The sequence below is a fragment of the Equus caballus genome, chromosome 27, assembly GCF_041296265.1.
Source record: "Equus caballus isolate H_3958 breed thoroughbred chromosome 27, TB-T2T, whole genome shotgun sequence".
Taxonomy (NCBI): domain Eukaryota; kingdom Metazoa; phylum Chordata; class Mammalia; order Perissodactyla; family Equidae; genus Equus; species Equus caballus.
The window spans coordinates 36,466,795-36,481,997 of record NC_091710.1 but is presented as its reverse complement, the minus strand read 5'-3'; the positions used below and the strand labels follow the sequence as shown (position 1 = coordinate 36,481,997).

General features: G+C 38.2%; 1 protein-coding gene across 6 annotated transcripts in view; it reads right to left on the bottom strand.

The window, feature by feature from the left end:
• Positions 1-14,543, bottom strand: part of TUSC3 (tumor suppressor candidate 3) — a 223,681-nt gene extending 209,138 nt beyond the window's left edge. Inside the window, exon 1 of one of the 6 annotated variants that reach the window (XR_011433379.1) lies at positions 13,999-14,543. Coding sequence is in view for 2 of the 6 variants with exons in the window: in XM_005606357.4 (XP_005606414.1) it covers positions 13,999-14,136 (138 nt within the window). In the remaining 4 variants the exon portion in view is untranslated. The remainder of the gene's footprint in view (positions 1-13,998) is intronic. The other 5 variants (XR_011433380.1, XM_005606357.4, XM_070253460.1 and 2 more) reach the window with 5 other exon arrangements.
• Positions 14,544-15,203: the final 660 nt, after the last annotated feature.

Below are 15,203 nucleotides of genomic sequence, written 5' to 3'. Positions count from 1 at the left end.
TAAAAATAGGTAAACTGTAACATTAAAAACATAAAAAGGAGGGAGTAAAAGGGTGGAGTTTTTTGTATGTGATTGAAGTTATCAGCTGAAAATAGACTGTTTTATCTATAAGATGTTTTATGTAAGCCTCAGGCCAACCACAAAAAAAATCCAATAGTAGGTCCACAAAAGATAAAGAGAAGGAAATTAGAGCATACCACTATGGAAAATCAGCAATTCATAAAGGAAGGAAGCAAGACAGAAAGAAACGTAACTACAAAACAGCCAGAAAAGAATTAATAAGATGGCATTAGTAAGTCCTTACCTATCAAAAATTACTCTAAATATAAATAGACTGAATTCTCCAGAGAAGGCACAAAGCAGCTGAACAGATTTTAAAAAAAGAGGAAAGAAAAGACCCCACAATATGCTGCCCACAAGAGACTCATCTCACTTTTAAGGACACACATAGGCTCAAAGTGATGGGACGGGAAAAGCTATTCCATCCAAGTGGAAACCAAAAGAGAGAGGGTGTGGCTATACTAATATCTGACAAGTAGACTAAGCCAAAACAGGTAACAAGAGACCAAGAAGGCCATTACATAATGACTAAGGGGTCAATTCATCAAGCAGACAAAACAATTGTAAATATATAGGGACCTAATGTCAGAGCACCTAACCATATGAAGCAAATACTAACAGATCTAAAAGGAGAAACAAACAAAAATACAGTATTAGTAGGGGACTTCAATACCCCGCTTTCAACAATGGACAGATCATTCAGACAGAAAATTAACAAGGAAACAGTGGATTTGAGCCATACTTTAGACCAAACAGACCTAAGAGATATACACAGAACATTCCATCAAACAGCTGCATAATACATCTTCTTCTCAAGAACACATGGAACATTCTCCAACACAGATGATATGATAGACCACAAAAAAGTCTTAGCAAATTTAAGATGACTAAAATCATACCAAGTATCTTTTCTGAACATAATGGTATAAAACTAGAAATCAGTGACAGGACAAGCACCAGAAAATTTACACGAGGTGGAAATTAAACAACACACTCCACAACACCAGCAGGTCAAAGGAGAAAGAAAAAAATATCTTGAAACAAATGAAAATGTAATAACATACCAAAACCTACGAGATGCTGCAAAAGTTCTAAGAGGGAAACTTATAGCAATAAACAGCAATCTTAAGAAAAAAGAAAGATCTCAAATAGACAGACAACCTAACTTTACATCTCAAGGAACTAGAAAAAGAAGAAAAAAACAAAGCCAAAGTTAGCAGAAGGAAGGCAATAACAAAGACCAGAGCAAAAATAAATGATAAAGATTAGTAAAACAATAGAAAAGATCAACAAAACTAAGACCTGGTTTTTTGAAAAGTTAAACAAAATTGACAAACTTTTAGCTAGACTAACTAAAAAAAAGTGAGAAAGCTCAAATAAAATCAGAAATGAAAGAAAAGGCATTCCAACTGATATCACAGAAACACATAGGGCCATTAGAGACAACTATGAACACTTCTATGCCAACACATTGGATAACATAGAAGAAATGGGATAAATTCCTAGAAACATACAACTTACCAAGACTGAATCATAAAGAAATAGAAAATATGAACACATCAATAAGGAGTAAGAAGACTGAATCAGTAAACAAACACCTCCTGACAAAGAAAAGCCAAGGACCAGATGGTTTCACTGGTAAATTCTACCAAACACTTAAAGAAAAACATCAATCCTTTTCAAACTATTCCAAAAAACTGAAAAGGAAGGAACATTCCCAAATTCATTTTACAAGGACAGTGTTACGCTGATACCAAAACCAGATAAGGACACTAGAAGAAAACTAAAAAGCAATATTCCTGATGAATACAAATGCAAAAATTCTCCACAAAATATTAGCAAACCAAATTCAAGAGCAAATTAAAAGAATCATACACCATGATCAAGTGGGATTTATACCTGGGATGCAAGGATGGTTGGACTTTGACATACACAAAACAATAAATGTGATACATCTCATTAATAGGATAAGAGATAAAAGTCATCTGATAATCTCATAGATGCAGAAAAAGATTTGAAAAAATACAACATCCTCCCATAAGGAAAACTCTCAACAAGGTGGGTAGGAAGGAACATATCTCAACATAATAAAGGGCATATAGAACAAACCCACAGCTAACATCACACTCAACAGTGAAAAGTTGAAAGCTTTCTTGCTAAGATCAGGAAGACGGGTGCCAATTCTTACCACTTTCATTCACCATAGCACTGGAAGTCCTAGCCAGAGCAATCAGGCAAGAAAAAGAAAGAAACGGCATCCAAATCAGAGGGGAAGAAGTAAAACTGTCTTTGTTTGCAGAGGATATGATCTTATCTATATAGAAAACCCTAAAGACTCCACCAAAAAATGTTAGAACTAATCTACAAATTCAGTAAAGTTGCAGGATACAAAATCAACATACAGAAATCAGTTGTGTTTCAATATACTAACAAAATATCTTAAACAGAAATAAAGAAAACAATCTCATTCACAATAGCATCAAAAACAAAATACTGAAACCAAGGACAAAGGAATTAAAATTCCCTGGATTAGGGTGAAACCCTGCCTGTATCCACAAGGTTAACATGGGAAACAAAGTAACCAAAGTTTCTGAGCTTGCTTTGGATAACTACAGGAGCACAGCTGATAAGAGAGCAGCTTGCTGACAACTCCTCCCCCGCCAGCCAGCTGGACTAAGCATCATGCTATAGCATTAAGCTAAAATGATTGATCATAAACTTCACACATCACAGACTAAAAATCTACCACATGCAACACATAGAACTCCCCTGAATTTGCAGATGCGACTCATAAAGAAATAAGATAGCTGCCCTGCGGAGAGGACTCTTAAAACCTCAGCCCCCAAGGCCACATGGTCCCCCATCCCCTACCTAAACCCCAAATAAAAACCCTTGCTTGTAGCTTTTCAGGGAGTTTGGGATTACAGCCTTAGCTCCCCATTCTCCTTGTTCAGCACTTCGCAATAAAATTCCTACTTTCTTCCACTACACCTGGTGTCAGAGACTGGCTGGCTGCATGACAGGTGAGTGAACCCACTTCAGGTTGGTAAGAATACTTAGGAATAAATTTAACCAAGGACATGAAAGATCTGCACACTGATAAGTATAAAACATTGATGAAAGCAACTGGAGAAGACACAAACAAATGCAAAAATATCCTACGTTCATGGATCAGAAGAATACTGTCAAAATGTCCATACTACCCAAAGCCACCTATGGATTCAATCCAATCCCTATCAAAATCTCAATGGCATTTTTCACAAAATAGAAAAAAAATCCTAAAATTCATATGGAACCACATAAGACCCCAAATAGCCAAAGGAACTCTGAGAAAGAACAAGGCGAGAGGCATCACACTTCCTGATTTCAAACTATATTACAAAGCTACAGTAATAAAACAGTATGGTATTGGAATAAAAATAGGCACATAACTAATAGAACAGAATCGAGACCTCAGATATAAAACCCTGCATATTGGGTCAATTAATATTGACAAGGGAGCCAAGAATACTCAAAGGGGAAAGGACAGTCTCTTCAATAAATGGTGTTGGAAAAACTGGACAACGACACACAGAAAAATGAAATTGGACTGCTATCTCACATAAGTCACAAAAACCAATTCGAAGTGGCTTGAAGAATTACACCTCAGACCGGAAACCATAAACTCCAAGAAGAAAACATATGGAAAAAGTTCCTTGACATTGTTCTGGGCAAGAATTTTTTGGATATGACCCAAAAGCACAAGAAACAAAAGCAAAAACAAATCAGTAGATTAGATCAAACTAAAAAGCTTCCGCACAGCAGAAGAAACAATCAACAAAATGAAAAGGCCACTTACAGAATGGGAGAAAATATCTGCAAACAATATATCTGATATGAGATTAATATCCAAAGTATTAACTCATACAACTCAATAGCAAAAAAAGAATTAATTAAATTAAAAAATGGGCAGAGAATCTGATTAGACATTTTTCCAAAGACGTCATTCAGAAGCCCAATAGGTACATGAAAAGGTGCTCAACATCTCTAAACATCAGGGAAATGCAAAACAAAACTACAAAAAGATATCACCTCACACCTACCTGTTAGGATAGCTATTTTCAAAAGGACAATAGGAAATATTTTCAAAAGGAAATAACAAGTTTGGTGAGGATGTGGAGAAAAGGGAACCTTGTGCACTGTGGGTGGGAATGTAAATTGGTACAGCCACTATGCGAAACAGTATGCAGGTTTCTCAAAAAATTAAAAATAGAAATACCATGTGACCCAGCAATCCCACTTCTAGGTATACAGCCACAGGAAATGAAAATAGGGTATCAAAGTGATTACTACAGCATTATTTACAATAAGCCAAAATATGGAAAGAACCTAAGTGTCTATCAACAGATGAATGAATAAAGAAGATGTGCCATATATATAATGGGATACCATTCAGCCATAAAAAAGAAGGAAATCCTGCCACTTGCAACATGGATGGACCTTGAGGGCATTATGCTACGTGAAATAAGTCAAATGAAGAAAGACAAATACCATATGATCTCGCTTATATGTGGTATCTAAAAACGCTGAATTGGTAGAAAGAGAGTAGAATGGTGAACACCAGGAGCTGGGGGTGGGGGAAATGGGATGATGTCAGTCAAAGGGTACAAACTTCCAGTTAGGGGATAGATAAGTTCTGGGAATCTAATGCACAGCATTGTGATTGTAGTTAACATTAGTGTTTTACATACTTGAAAGATGATATGAGAGTAAATCTTAAATGTTCTCACCACAAAAAAAGGAATGATAATATGATAATTATATGATGTGATGGAGGTGTTAGCTAAAGCTATGGTGACAATCATTTTGCATGTATCAAATCGACATGCTGTACACCTTTACAGTACAAAATGTTATGTCAATTATATCTCAATAAACCTGGGGGGGCGGGGAGAATAGTAAAAACCATCAATGTCAAATGCTGTAGAAAAGTCAAGCAGGAAAAGTACCCATTAGGTCTGGCAATGAGGAAAGCAATATGACGGTCTCAAGAGCCAACTCAGTAGCACAACTTGTTAAATAGGAAAATAAAGCATTTCACAAAAACTTATGTACATCAAATGCAAAATTGCTTAACTCTTCTTTTGTAATGCCAAATCAACTTGTACTACTTGTGAAAAATCACTTTGAAATACATGAAAAAACAACGCACAGCACATCCTGCAAATTCACGCACCAATATCAGCCCCAAAGCTAACATTCGTTAAGCACTACTTATTACCATGCTAAGTGCTTTCCAGGATTATCACACGTAAGGCTCACAACTCTATAGTAAGACTAACAGACTATCTCCATTTTACAGATAAGGAAATGGAGGCTCAGAGAACTTAAGTAACTTTACCAAATTAACTTTACTAAGAATTTACCAAGTGCAAGGCACTATGCTTGAATATGGGGATATAGGTATTAATAAAAACACACAACTCTTCTCCTCAAAGGACTCGTGGCATAACAGGAATGATAGACAATAGACAGCAATTCACATAACTACCATAAAGAAATAAGTCCCAAGATCCATCTACGTGAGCACAGAGGAGTCCCTCATCTAAAACAGGGAGGAGGGGAAACATGCCTAGGTTGATACAGGAGGAAAGCAGGTAAGAATAGTTAGATAGACATCAGGAGAGTCAGACAAACGCTCACTCAGGATAAGCACTAAATAGTGTGCAAAGAATTTTGGATTGCATCCTATAGGTATTTAAGCAGCATTTAAACATTACTCCTCAAAGGCAGCATTGGTCAGAGAAGTCTCAGGAGAAATCTTTAGATGGGATCGGGGTAGGGATGGCAAAAAAAAGTCACAAACGAATAAACGTTTGAGACTAAGTGAAATGTGCCCGGATTTCTGGCTTGGGCAAACACGTATGAAAATGTGTTACTTGGTGTTAGGGACTGTATGAGGCACAGTTTGGGGAAGAAGGTTGGAACAGAAATTGACTCATACTTTCTTAATCCATGTAGGTTCTATAGTTCTCACTCTTGTAACTTAGGCTTAATTTAGCCTAATTTCATTTATTTAAACAGCTTCATACAGAAACAGATGACCTAATTTCGTAAATCATCTTCTCAAAGGGGTCAAGTCTAAGCAGTATTAACAGGTTTGTTTTACATCTGCCAAATGTCTAATCATTTTAAGGTTTAAAAAACGTACCCATGAAGAGGAAGTTCACAAAAAGATCCGCTACGAAAAGACAGAGGAAAGAATAGTGTAATCAAAGTAGTGAAGCGGGGGAGGAAAAAAATGGACAACCTGACAGCATAACTGAGCATGGGAACGTGAAAATATAAACTCTGGTGTCAGGAAACCTAATTTCTAGCCCCAGTTTTGTTATTTAGCCTGAAACCTGGCTTTCCTGCTTTAACCTTCCATAATTCAGTATTTAAAAAACCACATCTACAGTTACTGTTCTCTTTATGATTGGGAATACGCTACAACATCAAAGCATATGACTCACGTAGCTGGCAGGAAGCTAAGTTGAAGAAGAGTACTATTATAACAGCGTTACACGTTGACTCAGCCACTCTTTCTCCTCGTAAAGGCTCCAAGGGGGAAAATGTACAGGAAACAATAGCAAGACACAACACAATCATTCCACCTTCATGAGTGTGAGAAAAATTCTTTATTCCCTTTGCAAGCTCCAACTCTAAAACATGGACAAGTCAGCATTGCACAATACCCTCCTCCTCGAGGGAGGTCCAAGTTTCCTTTCGCTTAATCTTAACTCAAATGTTAACCAAAAGAACATTATTAAAATACGATCATTTTAAAAATAAGTTGTGTCTTTCTGTATTTTATTTGGTGTGTCTTTAAAATGAAACTATGCACCGATCTAGTACATACACAAAAGCAAAACAAAAAAAAAAAGAGAACTTTTTAAAAGCATTCACCTAGAAAACAGCATACAGCAAACATATCTGAGGCATAACTTACTCTTCCACTCCTTTCTTGGGCTAACAGCTTTTAAGACGCATCATAAAGTTATTTCCAACTTCCTTCCTACAATCTTTTGGACACTTAATACTTAAATAGAGAACTTCAAATCACACAAAAATAAAGTCATTTTAATAAAAGGAACACATGGAACATTCACTTCCAAACACACCAAAACACATACAGATTTCTAATACTGACCACTGAAGTTCAAAGCTCTGGGAGGGCCACATATACCTAAATAATCCTCTACTAATATTTAATATCTAATTCACAAAGGTCATAGAGCTAGGTAATTGTTAAGTTACTAAAACATAGTGTAGAAAGAGGTCTTTGGAACAAGGCTGTAAACTTACAAGTTGTACAATCATAGATAAAACCTTTAATCCAAGACAACCTTTCTCAGTAGAACGCTTTCAAACACAAAACCTTAGAAATTCAACTGAAAATGTCTTAAAACAATAAGGAAGCTTATTAACTCACAGAACAAGGCATCCAGAGTGAGAGCAACTACAAGGCTAGTTAAGTCATGTCATCAAGTACCCACATTCTTCCCATTTTTCTACTCTGCCATCAGGAACTCACTGGTTTTGCCCCCAGGCTTGTACTTTCATGGTTACAAGATGGGTTCAGCAATTCGAGTACCACATTCTAATACACATATTCTAAGACAGGAAGAGAGACTCTCCCTTCCTTGTGTCCTTTATGAAGAAGAAGGAAACTTTCCAAAAGCCCCACATAATTGTATAATGTGCTCACTCCTAAAACCAATAATTTGCAAGGTACTGGAATAATCATGATAATCTTTGACTAATAAAAATACTTAAATCAACCCAAGCTACTGTTAGCAAAGACAAAAGGAGGGCAAACAAAAGTGTGTCACAACTACCATGAAAAGACACTGTGAAGACCATTATAATCTAACTGAAATGCCTAGCATTCTATCTTCTATCTGCTCTGTTACTTTTTTTTCATTTCTCGATATAATTTAGCCTTATTTCCAACCCCCAAGTTTGTTAAATTCAGTAGGTTATAATAAAGTATCTCACTCAATTTAATATTTATTATGAATAGTAAACATTGGACAATTTATAATCAATTCTGTACCTTAAATTTTACCACAAAACTCATATGAACTAACTTTCCAATGGTTTGCTTTGTTTCCAAGCAGAGAAGACTCTGAACTAAAATATGTTCAAAGGTTGTCAAATCTTATTGACAACATTAAGCCATCTCTAAAAATAGGCTTCTAAAATTAACAACAAACAGTTCCATTTAAGAAAATCGATACCACAATTTATCTAACCTACACTTAAGTGTCCCTTTTCATTAAAGGTAGCTGAGTTTTCATGGTAACATGCAGAAAGAAAATTTCTTTTTCACCTCCAAATGTCAAACTAGTTAGGTATCTTTATATGATCAACCAAAACGTTAATAACCACCAACATGCTAGTGAAGACTTCCTTTTATTCTTAACTTTTTCAGTTCATTAATGGTTCCATGATGCTACTCTTCTATGTTAAAACTTTTATCATAGATTTTGAAACACTCTCTAAGCTCACAGTTGACATTTTCATTTTTTCTTCTGGCATTAAATAGAAATAGAGACAACTAGGCAGGCAGACAGACAGTTATCAACTACTATCAAAAATATCTATTCTTCTGAATAACATTTTGAAGATTTAATATTAAAACTAAATATTTATTTATGTGTTTTACGTATCTATGTAGAATAGAGGAATCATATTTTTGCAAGATGCTCTCCTTAAATCCATGTACAACGCCCCAAGAAAGTATGCGAAGCCAGCCTCTCTGTGTACAATGTGCAAAATACAGGATAAGAGCTACAAAGACATATTATACTGGCGAGTGATTACTTAAAAAATGAGGTCCTAGGGCATAAAAGTTTGTTTCCCATAAAAAAAGCACTGTTAACAGCACTCAGAAAACAGACGGGCCAGATGGGCAGAGCGAAGGATCAAGAGCTCGCTTTTACATATGTTCAACTTGAGAAGCTGCAGAAATCTTGCCCAAAACACAGGATAAAAACTGCATAGAGACTGGCATAAGCATACGTGTTTGGTCTGCGCATGCGCATATACACACATCGCAGCGTTACAGAATGAAATGTGCATTTATTCGTGATCCACCTGTTCTCTAGAAAGGGAACACAGTTACTCCTATACTTAGCCAAAAGTAAATTTTCTATCTTGCTGGGATTAGCATGATGCTCCAGGAAGGAGTCTGATGGAAAGAAACAATCATGAGACAGCCTGACACACCAAATAAACCCTGGAGACTACTGAGGTAACCAACACTAGTCACAGGCACACAGATCACACAACCAAAGTCACTGAACATTTATGGCTCAAGAGAAAATGCAAAGGGAAATGTGGCAAAAGTTGGTGAATCTGTGACTCAGCTTACAGGTTTCGGTTCTTCCACGTTCTCTGTGTCTTCCATGTTGAACAAAACACACATATGGGACTGAACATGCTGATGATGTATGTATGTAGCGGAAAATATCCTGAAACGTTCTTTCTTGACAAAGTTACTATCTCTTACTGAGGGAGACAATTCTTTATGAGTTTCTACATAATTTGGCAGCCAAAGCACTGACCCACTTTGTTCTGGACCATCTTTTCAAGGATGTTTGCATAGCACACAGACTTGGAAGACACTGTCCCTTCTAGGAAAAAGAACAGGTTTATTTACTTTCCAATTTAATACAGATAATGTCTCCCTCGAGGGCAAAGGACAAACAAGCTTGCAGCCCATTATAAGAGATTTGAGTTCCCTAAGCTCAAGGTTCCTCTCCTGCTACAAAATTCACATTTGCAGGCATCATCTAGCCTGCAGCATCAGCACAAATCCTGATATTCTGGCAATTCTAGTGCTCTGGGTAATAAACTGTCCACGTGTGACCCAGGAATCCCATGCCTTCTGCCATCATCCATGAAATGCAGCAGGCTAAGCCTTCATAGTTCTTGACAAGCAATTTTGGCCAATCGAAATAAGACTTGTCATTTCCAATCACTCTTCCATGAGTTACTGAACACAAAATCTAACCTAGACGAAACTGCCTGACATCTGCATAATCTGCATATACCTGCATATATATGCATATTCATACCAATGCGTAAATACGATGCATTTCTTAAAGTTGTGCTTATATGTTTGCAAACTTTTTCTTCCACTTAACATCTTTGCTTAAAGGTAAAATCCATTGCTTACCTCCATCCTCTCCCTTCTTTATCATTTGTTAAGATAGTAAAGTCTCTATTTCATGACTATACTACTAAAAAATAACTAGATATATACATTTCAGTGTAAAATGTGCTTAAAAACATTAATGACATAAAGAAGTTATGTCAGAGGCAATTGAAGTATTTCATTTAATTTAGGAAATGACATTACTCCTCTCAAAAAGAGCTTTTTTTATGAGCTGCTTTATTTTTCATCTTGCATATTCATTGTTACCCACCTATCATAGCCTATTAGCTAATCGTTTTCTCTGCAGGAAGGATAAATTTTTATAGCTGCTTTTGATGATGGCAAAGTCAATAGGTCTACTGGAATCATTACAGAATTTGAGCTCTTTTTATATTATCAGAAGAGGTCACTGTAGACTAAAACAATTCTAAATGAAGCTGATTAACTGGTAAGTGTTAATGATGTAAGAAATAGAGAAAGTATCAAAATAGAGGAAACCAATGATGCAATAGAAATGCAAATGACAGACTACTACGAAGCTAAAGTCTCCCCCAATTTCATATCACTTAACATGAGTGAGGATTCAAAAATTAGTTTTTAATGACTGTTTTCAACGTAATTAAGAAAAGTTGACTATAAAAATCTCCAGTCAATATTCTTTGCCTGTTCATTTAACTACTTCTCTTGACTACATTCTTTACTAGAGAATATAACAAAACTTTTTTTTTTTTTTTTTTTGAGGAAGACTGGCCCTGAGCTAACATCCGTGCCCATCTTCCTCTACTTTATACATGGGACGCAGGCCACAGCATGGCTTGACAAGTGGTGCCATGTCCACACCTGAATCCAAACTGGCAAACCCTGGGTTGCGGAGGCAGAACTTGGGAACTTAACCACTGCACCACTGGGCCAGCCCCTAAGAAAACTATTTTTTAATAAATGAAAATGTCTTCACACAGAAACAATTATACGCATATATATGTAGACACACACTCACATAAACACAAATCCATGAATACTATTAATCCTTCCTGACGCAAAAACCTCCTGCTGGGAAGTTCTCAAACAACGTTAAGAGTTCAGAATTCTCAGTGTTTCATAATAAAATAAGTAATAGACAATTTATTACAAACCACACAATTTACTATTACAAAGTCAGTTTACTTGGCAAAAAATGCATTTGAAAAAAAATTTCTCTCATTTTAGGAGCTCATCATCCTGTCTCACGCTTTCATTTAAATGAGCAACACGTAACAATAGCCACCAATTATTGCATTTGTTATGTTCTAGGCATTGCACTTAGCACGTTATATATGTGGTCTTATTTAATCCCAAAGACAACCCTGAAATGTAGGTATTATATCTGTATTTTAAAACAAAGAAACTAAAATTCAGGAAAGTTAAGTGGTTTGCCTGATGTCATACAGTGAGATAGGGGCTGATTTGTAATTGGACCATCTGTCTGCCTCAAAAACCTATGGTGGGGGCTGGCCCCGTGGCCAAGTGGTTAAGTTTGCGCGCTCTGCTGCAGGCGGTCCAGTGTTTTGCTGGTTCAAATCCTGGGCGCAGACATGGCACCGCTCATCAAACCACGCTGAGGCAGCGTCCCACATGCCACAACTAGAAGGACCCACAACGAAGAATATACAACTATGTACCGGGGAGCTTTGGGGATAAAAAGGAAAAAAATAAAACCTTTAAAAAAAAAAAACCTATGGTGGTAACTATTACTGTCATAACTATAACTTCCTCAAAAACAACTAATGTCCTTTCTTTATTCTAGGCTCAACTTTAGGCTTCAATTTGGTTTCCCCAGAATGAAGGTAGACACTGTTGATGCCAATCAACTACTATGGTACTCATGTCTGTAGTATTTTATTGTAGTAAATTAAGTTCCAACTGCTATACTCTCTGGTCCAATGGTGTCAAATCTTACACTGGGCATCAGGTTCTCAATTCAGCAAAGAAGAAACCACATATGGCAAAACAACCCTGGAATACCCCTAGAAAAGTACCACATTGGTGACCAACCACTTACAACATTTCCAATAAAGAATGCTTTTTTCCCAGTATTAAAAGAGATGAGTTTTTGAACTGAGTACCATGTACAGAACTAGCCTACATTTCAGAGAGATGCATGCTCATTCTGTAAAGTATTAAAACATCAACTATTTTTTATTTTGCTCTTCTTTTCTTTACATAAAATATGTGTGTTCTACAATACCACCACATATTAGTATTAGGCTCTCCTGTTTAAGAGAAATAAACATACCCTTTCTTAATCTTCAAAAATTTTCTCCCTAATTCTTCGTTTTTAAAATACCTCTTATAATTTAATGGAAACAGAAGATATCATAATTTATATTTAATTATACTACGTTAACAAATATTTTCACATGTTAAAATAGTCTTACAATTGGAGATGCTAAGATGCTTTGACACTTTTTAGACTTCTTTTTAGATTTTTTCTTTCAATTGAAAGTTACTATAGTCATAGCAACCTTTCTAAGAGATAAAACATCAGAATTTCCAAGGAGTTTCATATCATTTTTGTATTGCCCTCTGCTCTGGTAATCCATACAAAAATTCTACTTTTTAACCTCCTCCCTTTCTCAAGAAAAACCATGGAATGTAACTCTTAGTATACTAAGTGCAAGAAAATTTATCTTTAATTTCTATTTGTAAATACAAATACAGTTTTAATTTAACAGTGGTTCTTCTCTAACCCTCTTACCAGAACTCCACTACGAATTTTCGATGGCCCATTTTCATGTTAAAATTAAAAAGCTAAAGGGAAGAAGTTAATACTGAGTTCAAAGTTGTTTCAGGCAAAGAGTAAAGAGAAAGAAAATCAAAATTATTTTGCATGTGAGGCTGTTTTTTCACTCTCTCTACCCAGCTATCAAGAAAGCTGAGGCAATATTTTATACCCAAAGTAGATTTTGAGCCACGTGTGTGCATAATTTCACCAGGAAAAATGAACTTGAATTATATAAAGAGAATGCTCTTACTAACATGACATACAACTAGAAACCTTACTCATATTTCCAAAATTGATTTTTTTTGCTGATCCTTCACAAATAACTCTACAACTACTTTAAATAGTCACTTCAACCCTCGCCCTCATCAAAGTTATTCAGAGAACGAAGATTGAAATCAGGTGATCCGAACTTCACGAATAAACTTGCATAACTTAGACAATGTGATATTACTGTCACATTATACAGAGTTCAACATAATGAAAACCAACCACGCAGCTTTAAAAATGTATAATTAAGAATATCGAATAACTTAAAACACATTCTCAATATGCTGTTGCCTCTTGAAAAGGACATCGAAGGGAGCAGAGTAATGAACTTAAAGGACAAATAATTCCCGTAGGTTTGCAAATACTCCTAAAGGGTATTTTCCCACCTAACACACCCCTTTTAGTGACTCGAGGTCCCGAAGGTCTGCCTCCAACTAAGGGTCAAAAGCGCCCCGGCTGTGAAGGATGTGAGGGGCTGAGGCGCAGAGCCAGGGGGATGCTTCCTTATTTTCTGAGAAAGCAAGCGGTTAACCCCACATCCGAGACTTGGGGGCCCAAAGGACTCATCCAAAAGCCTCCCACCAGCTCGGATCCCGCCCCGAGGCCGCCATCGCCCACGCCCGACACACCGGCTGCCTAGCAACGCGGTACGGCTGCCTAGCAACAAGGCCCGCCCAGACCCGCCCCAGCCCGCCCCGGTCTCAGGGGTCGAGGGGGTTGATTTCACCTCCTTTTTCTTCTGTCCTCCCCCAAGTTGGATGCAGAGGAGCAGCAGGAGAAGGAGAAAGGGAAAGCTCCCGGTGGGCAGGTACCGCAGCCGCCGCCCTGCCTGCCTCCGGCGTGAAGGAGCGCCCCTGGCACCCATCGCCGCAGGGCAGTGTCTCCTCCACGCTCGGTAACCGTGCGCGCCCAGCTCCTACCGGCGCCCTACACCTGCCAGGCCAGCCGCCGGGAGCCCCCTGCCCGTGCCCTCGTGGCTGCCTGCGGCTTCGCCGGGGAGCCGGGCGGCCGCCGAGTCCGCGGTGGAGGAAACTGACGGCGCATCCGGGTCACCGGGAGAGGGGACCTGGAAAGCCCGGGATCGGGCAGGAAGTGGGCGTGGCGAGGGAGCCGGCCTCCGCGCGCGCCGCGTGCGCTCCCGCGGAGCGCTGCGGAGCCCCGCGCTGCGCAGGGCGGCGTTCAATGGCCCGCGGGCCTGACCCCGACGCTGCTGCGATCGCTACTGCGATCGCTGCTGCTGAAACCGATGCCTACTAGTCCCCCGGAATCTGCGAGAGGCCGGGTCGTCCAGCGCTTTACCTGGAGCCGCGGGCAGGCCTGAGTGCCTTCTTGGATGTTGGAGGAGAGCTTTAAGGAATTAGGAAAGACCCTCTAGCCAAGGCAGTCTCCGTTCCCATTGGGACATTTTTAGGGCACAGCTGTGGCTTACATACTGAGCCCTCTGAAGCCCCCTACAATAATCTAGAGCCCGCTGGATGCATAGAAGCTGTCCACACTTCACAGCTGTTTCTTGCAGCCTCAACTGAGGGTCCCGAGGAGCCAGCTTACGCATCACTTCATTCATTCATCACCTCGTTCATTCAGCATTCATGGAGCGCCACAGTGCAAAGCACTATACTAGACATTTTGAATGCAAAAACGAATAGGACTTAATTCAATTCCTGCTCTCTGAACGTTTTAAGAACAGCAGACTGTTGATTGAATGTTTGATAGGGGCCAAGTACTGCTTTAGTGCTTCTTATGTACCCTTTTATTCCTCTACTTCAGAATTTTTTCACTTAATGGTGTCATGCACACCTTTGATAGTCAGATAAGCCTATTGACCTGGTTTTAAATTAATCATTCTAAATGCTTTGTTGACGAAAATAATCCATAGCCAATCTATAAATGAAAATTTGGGTGAGTTTATTCTGAGCTGAAATCTGAGGACCA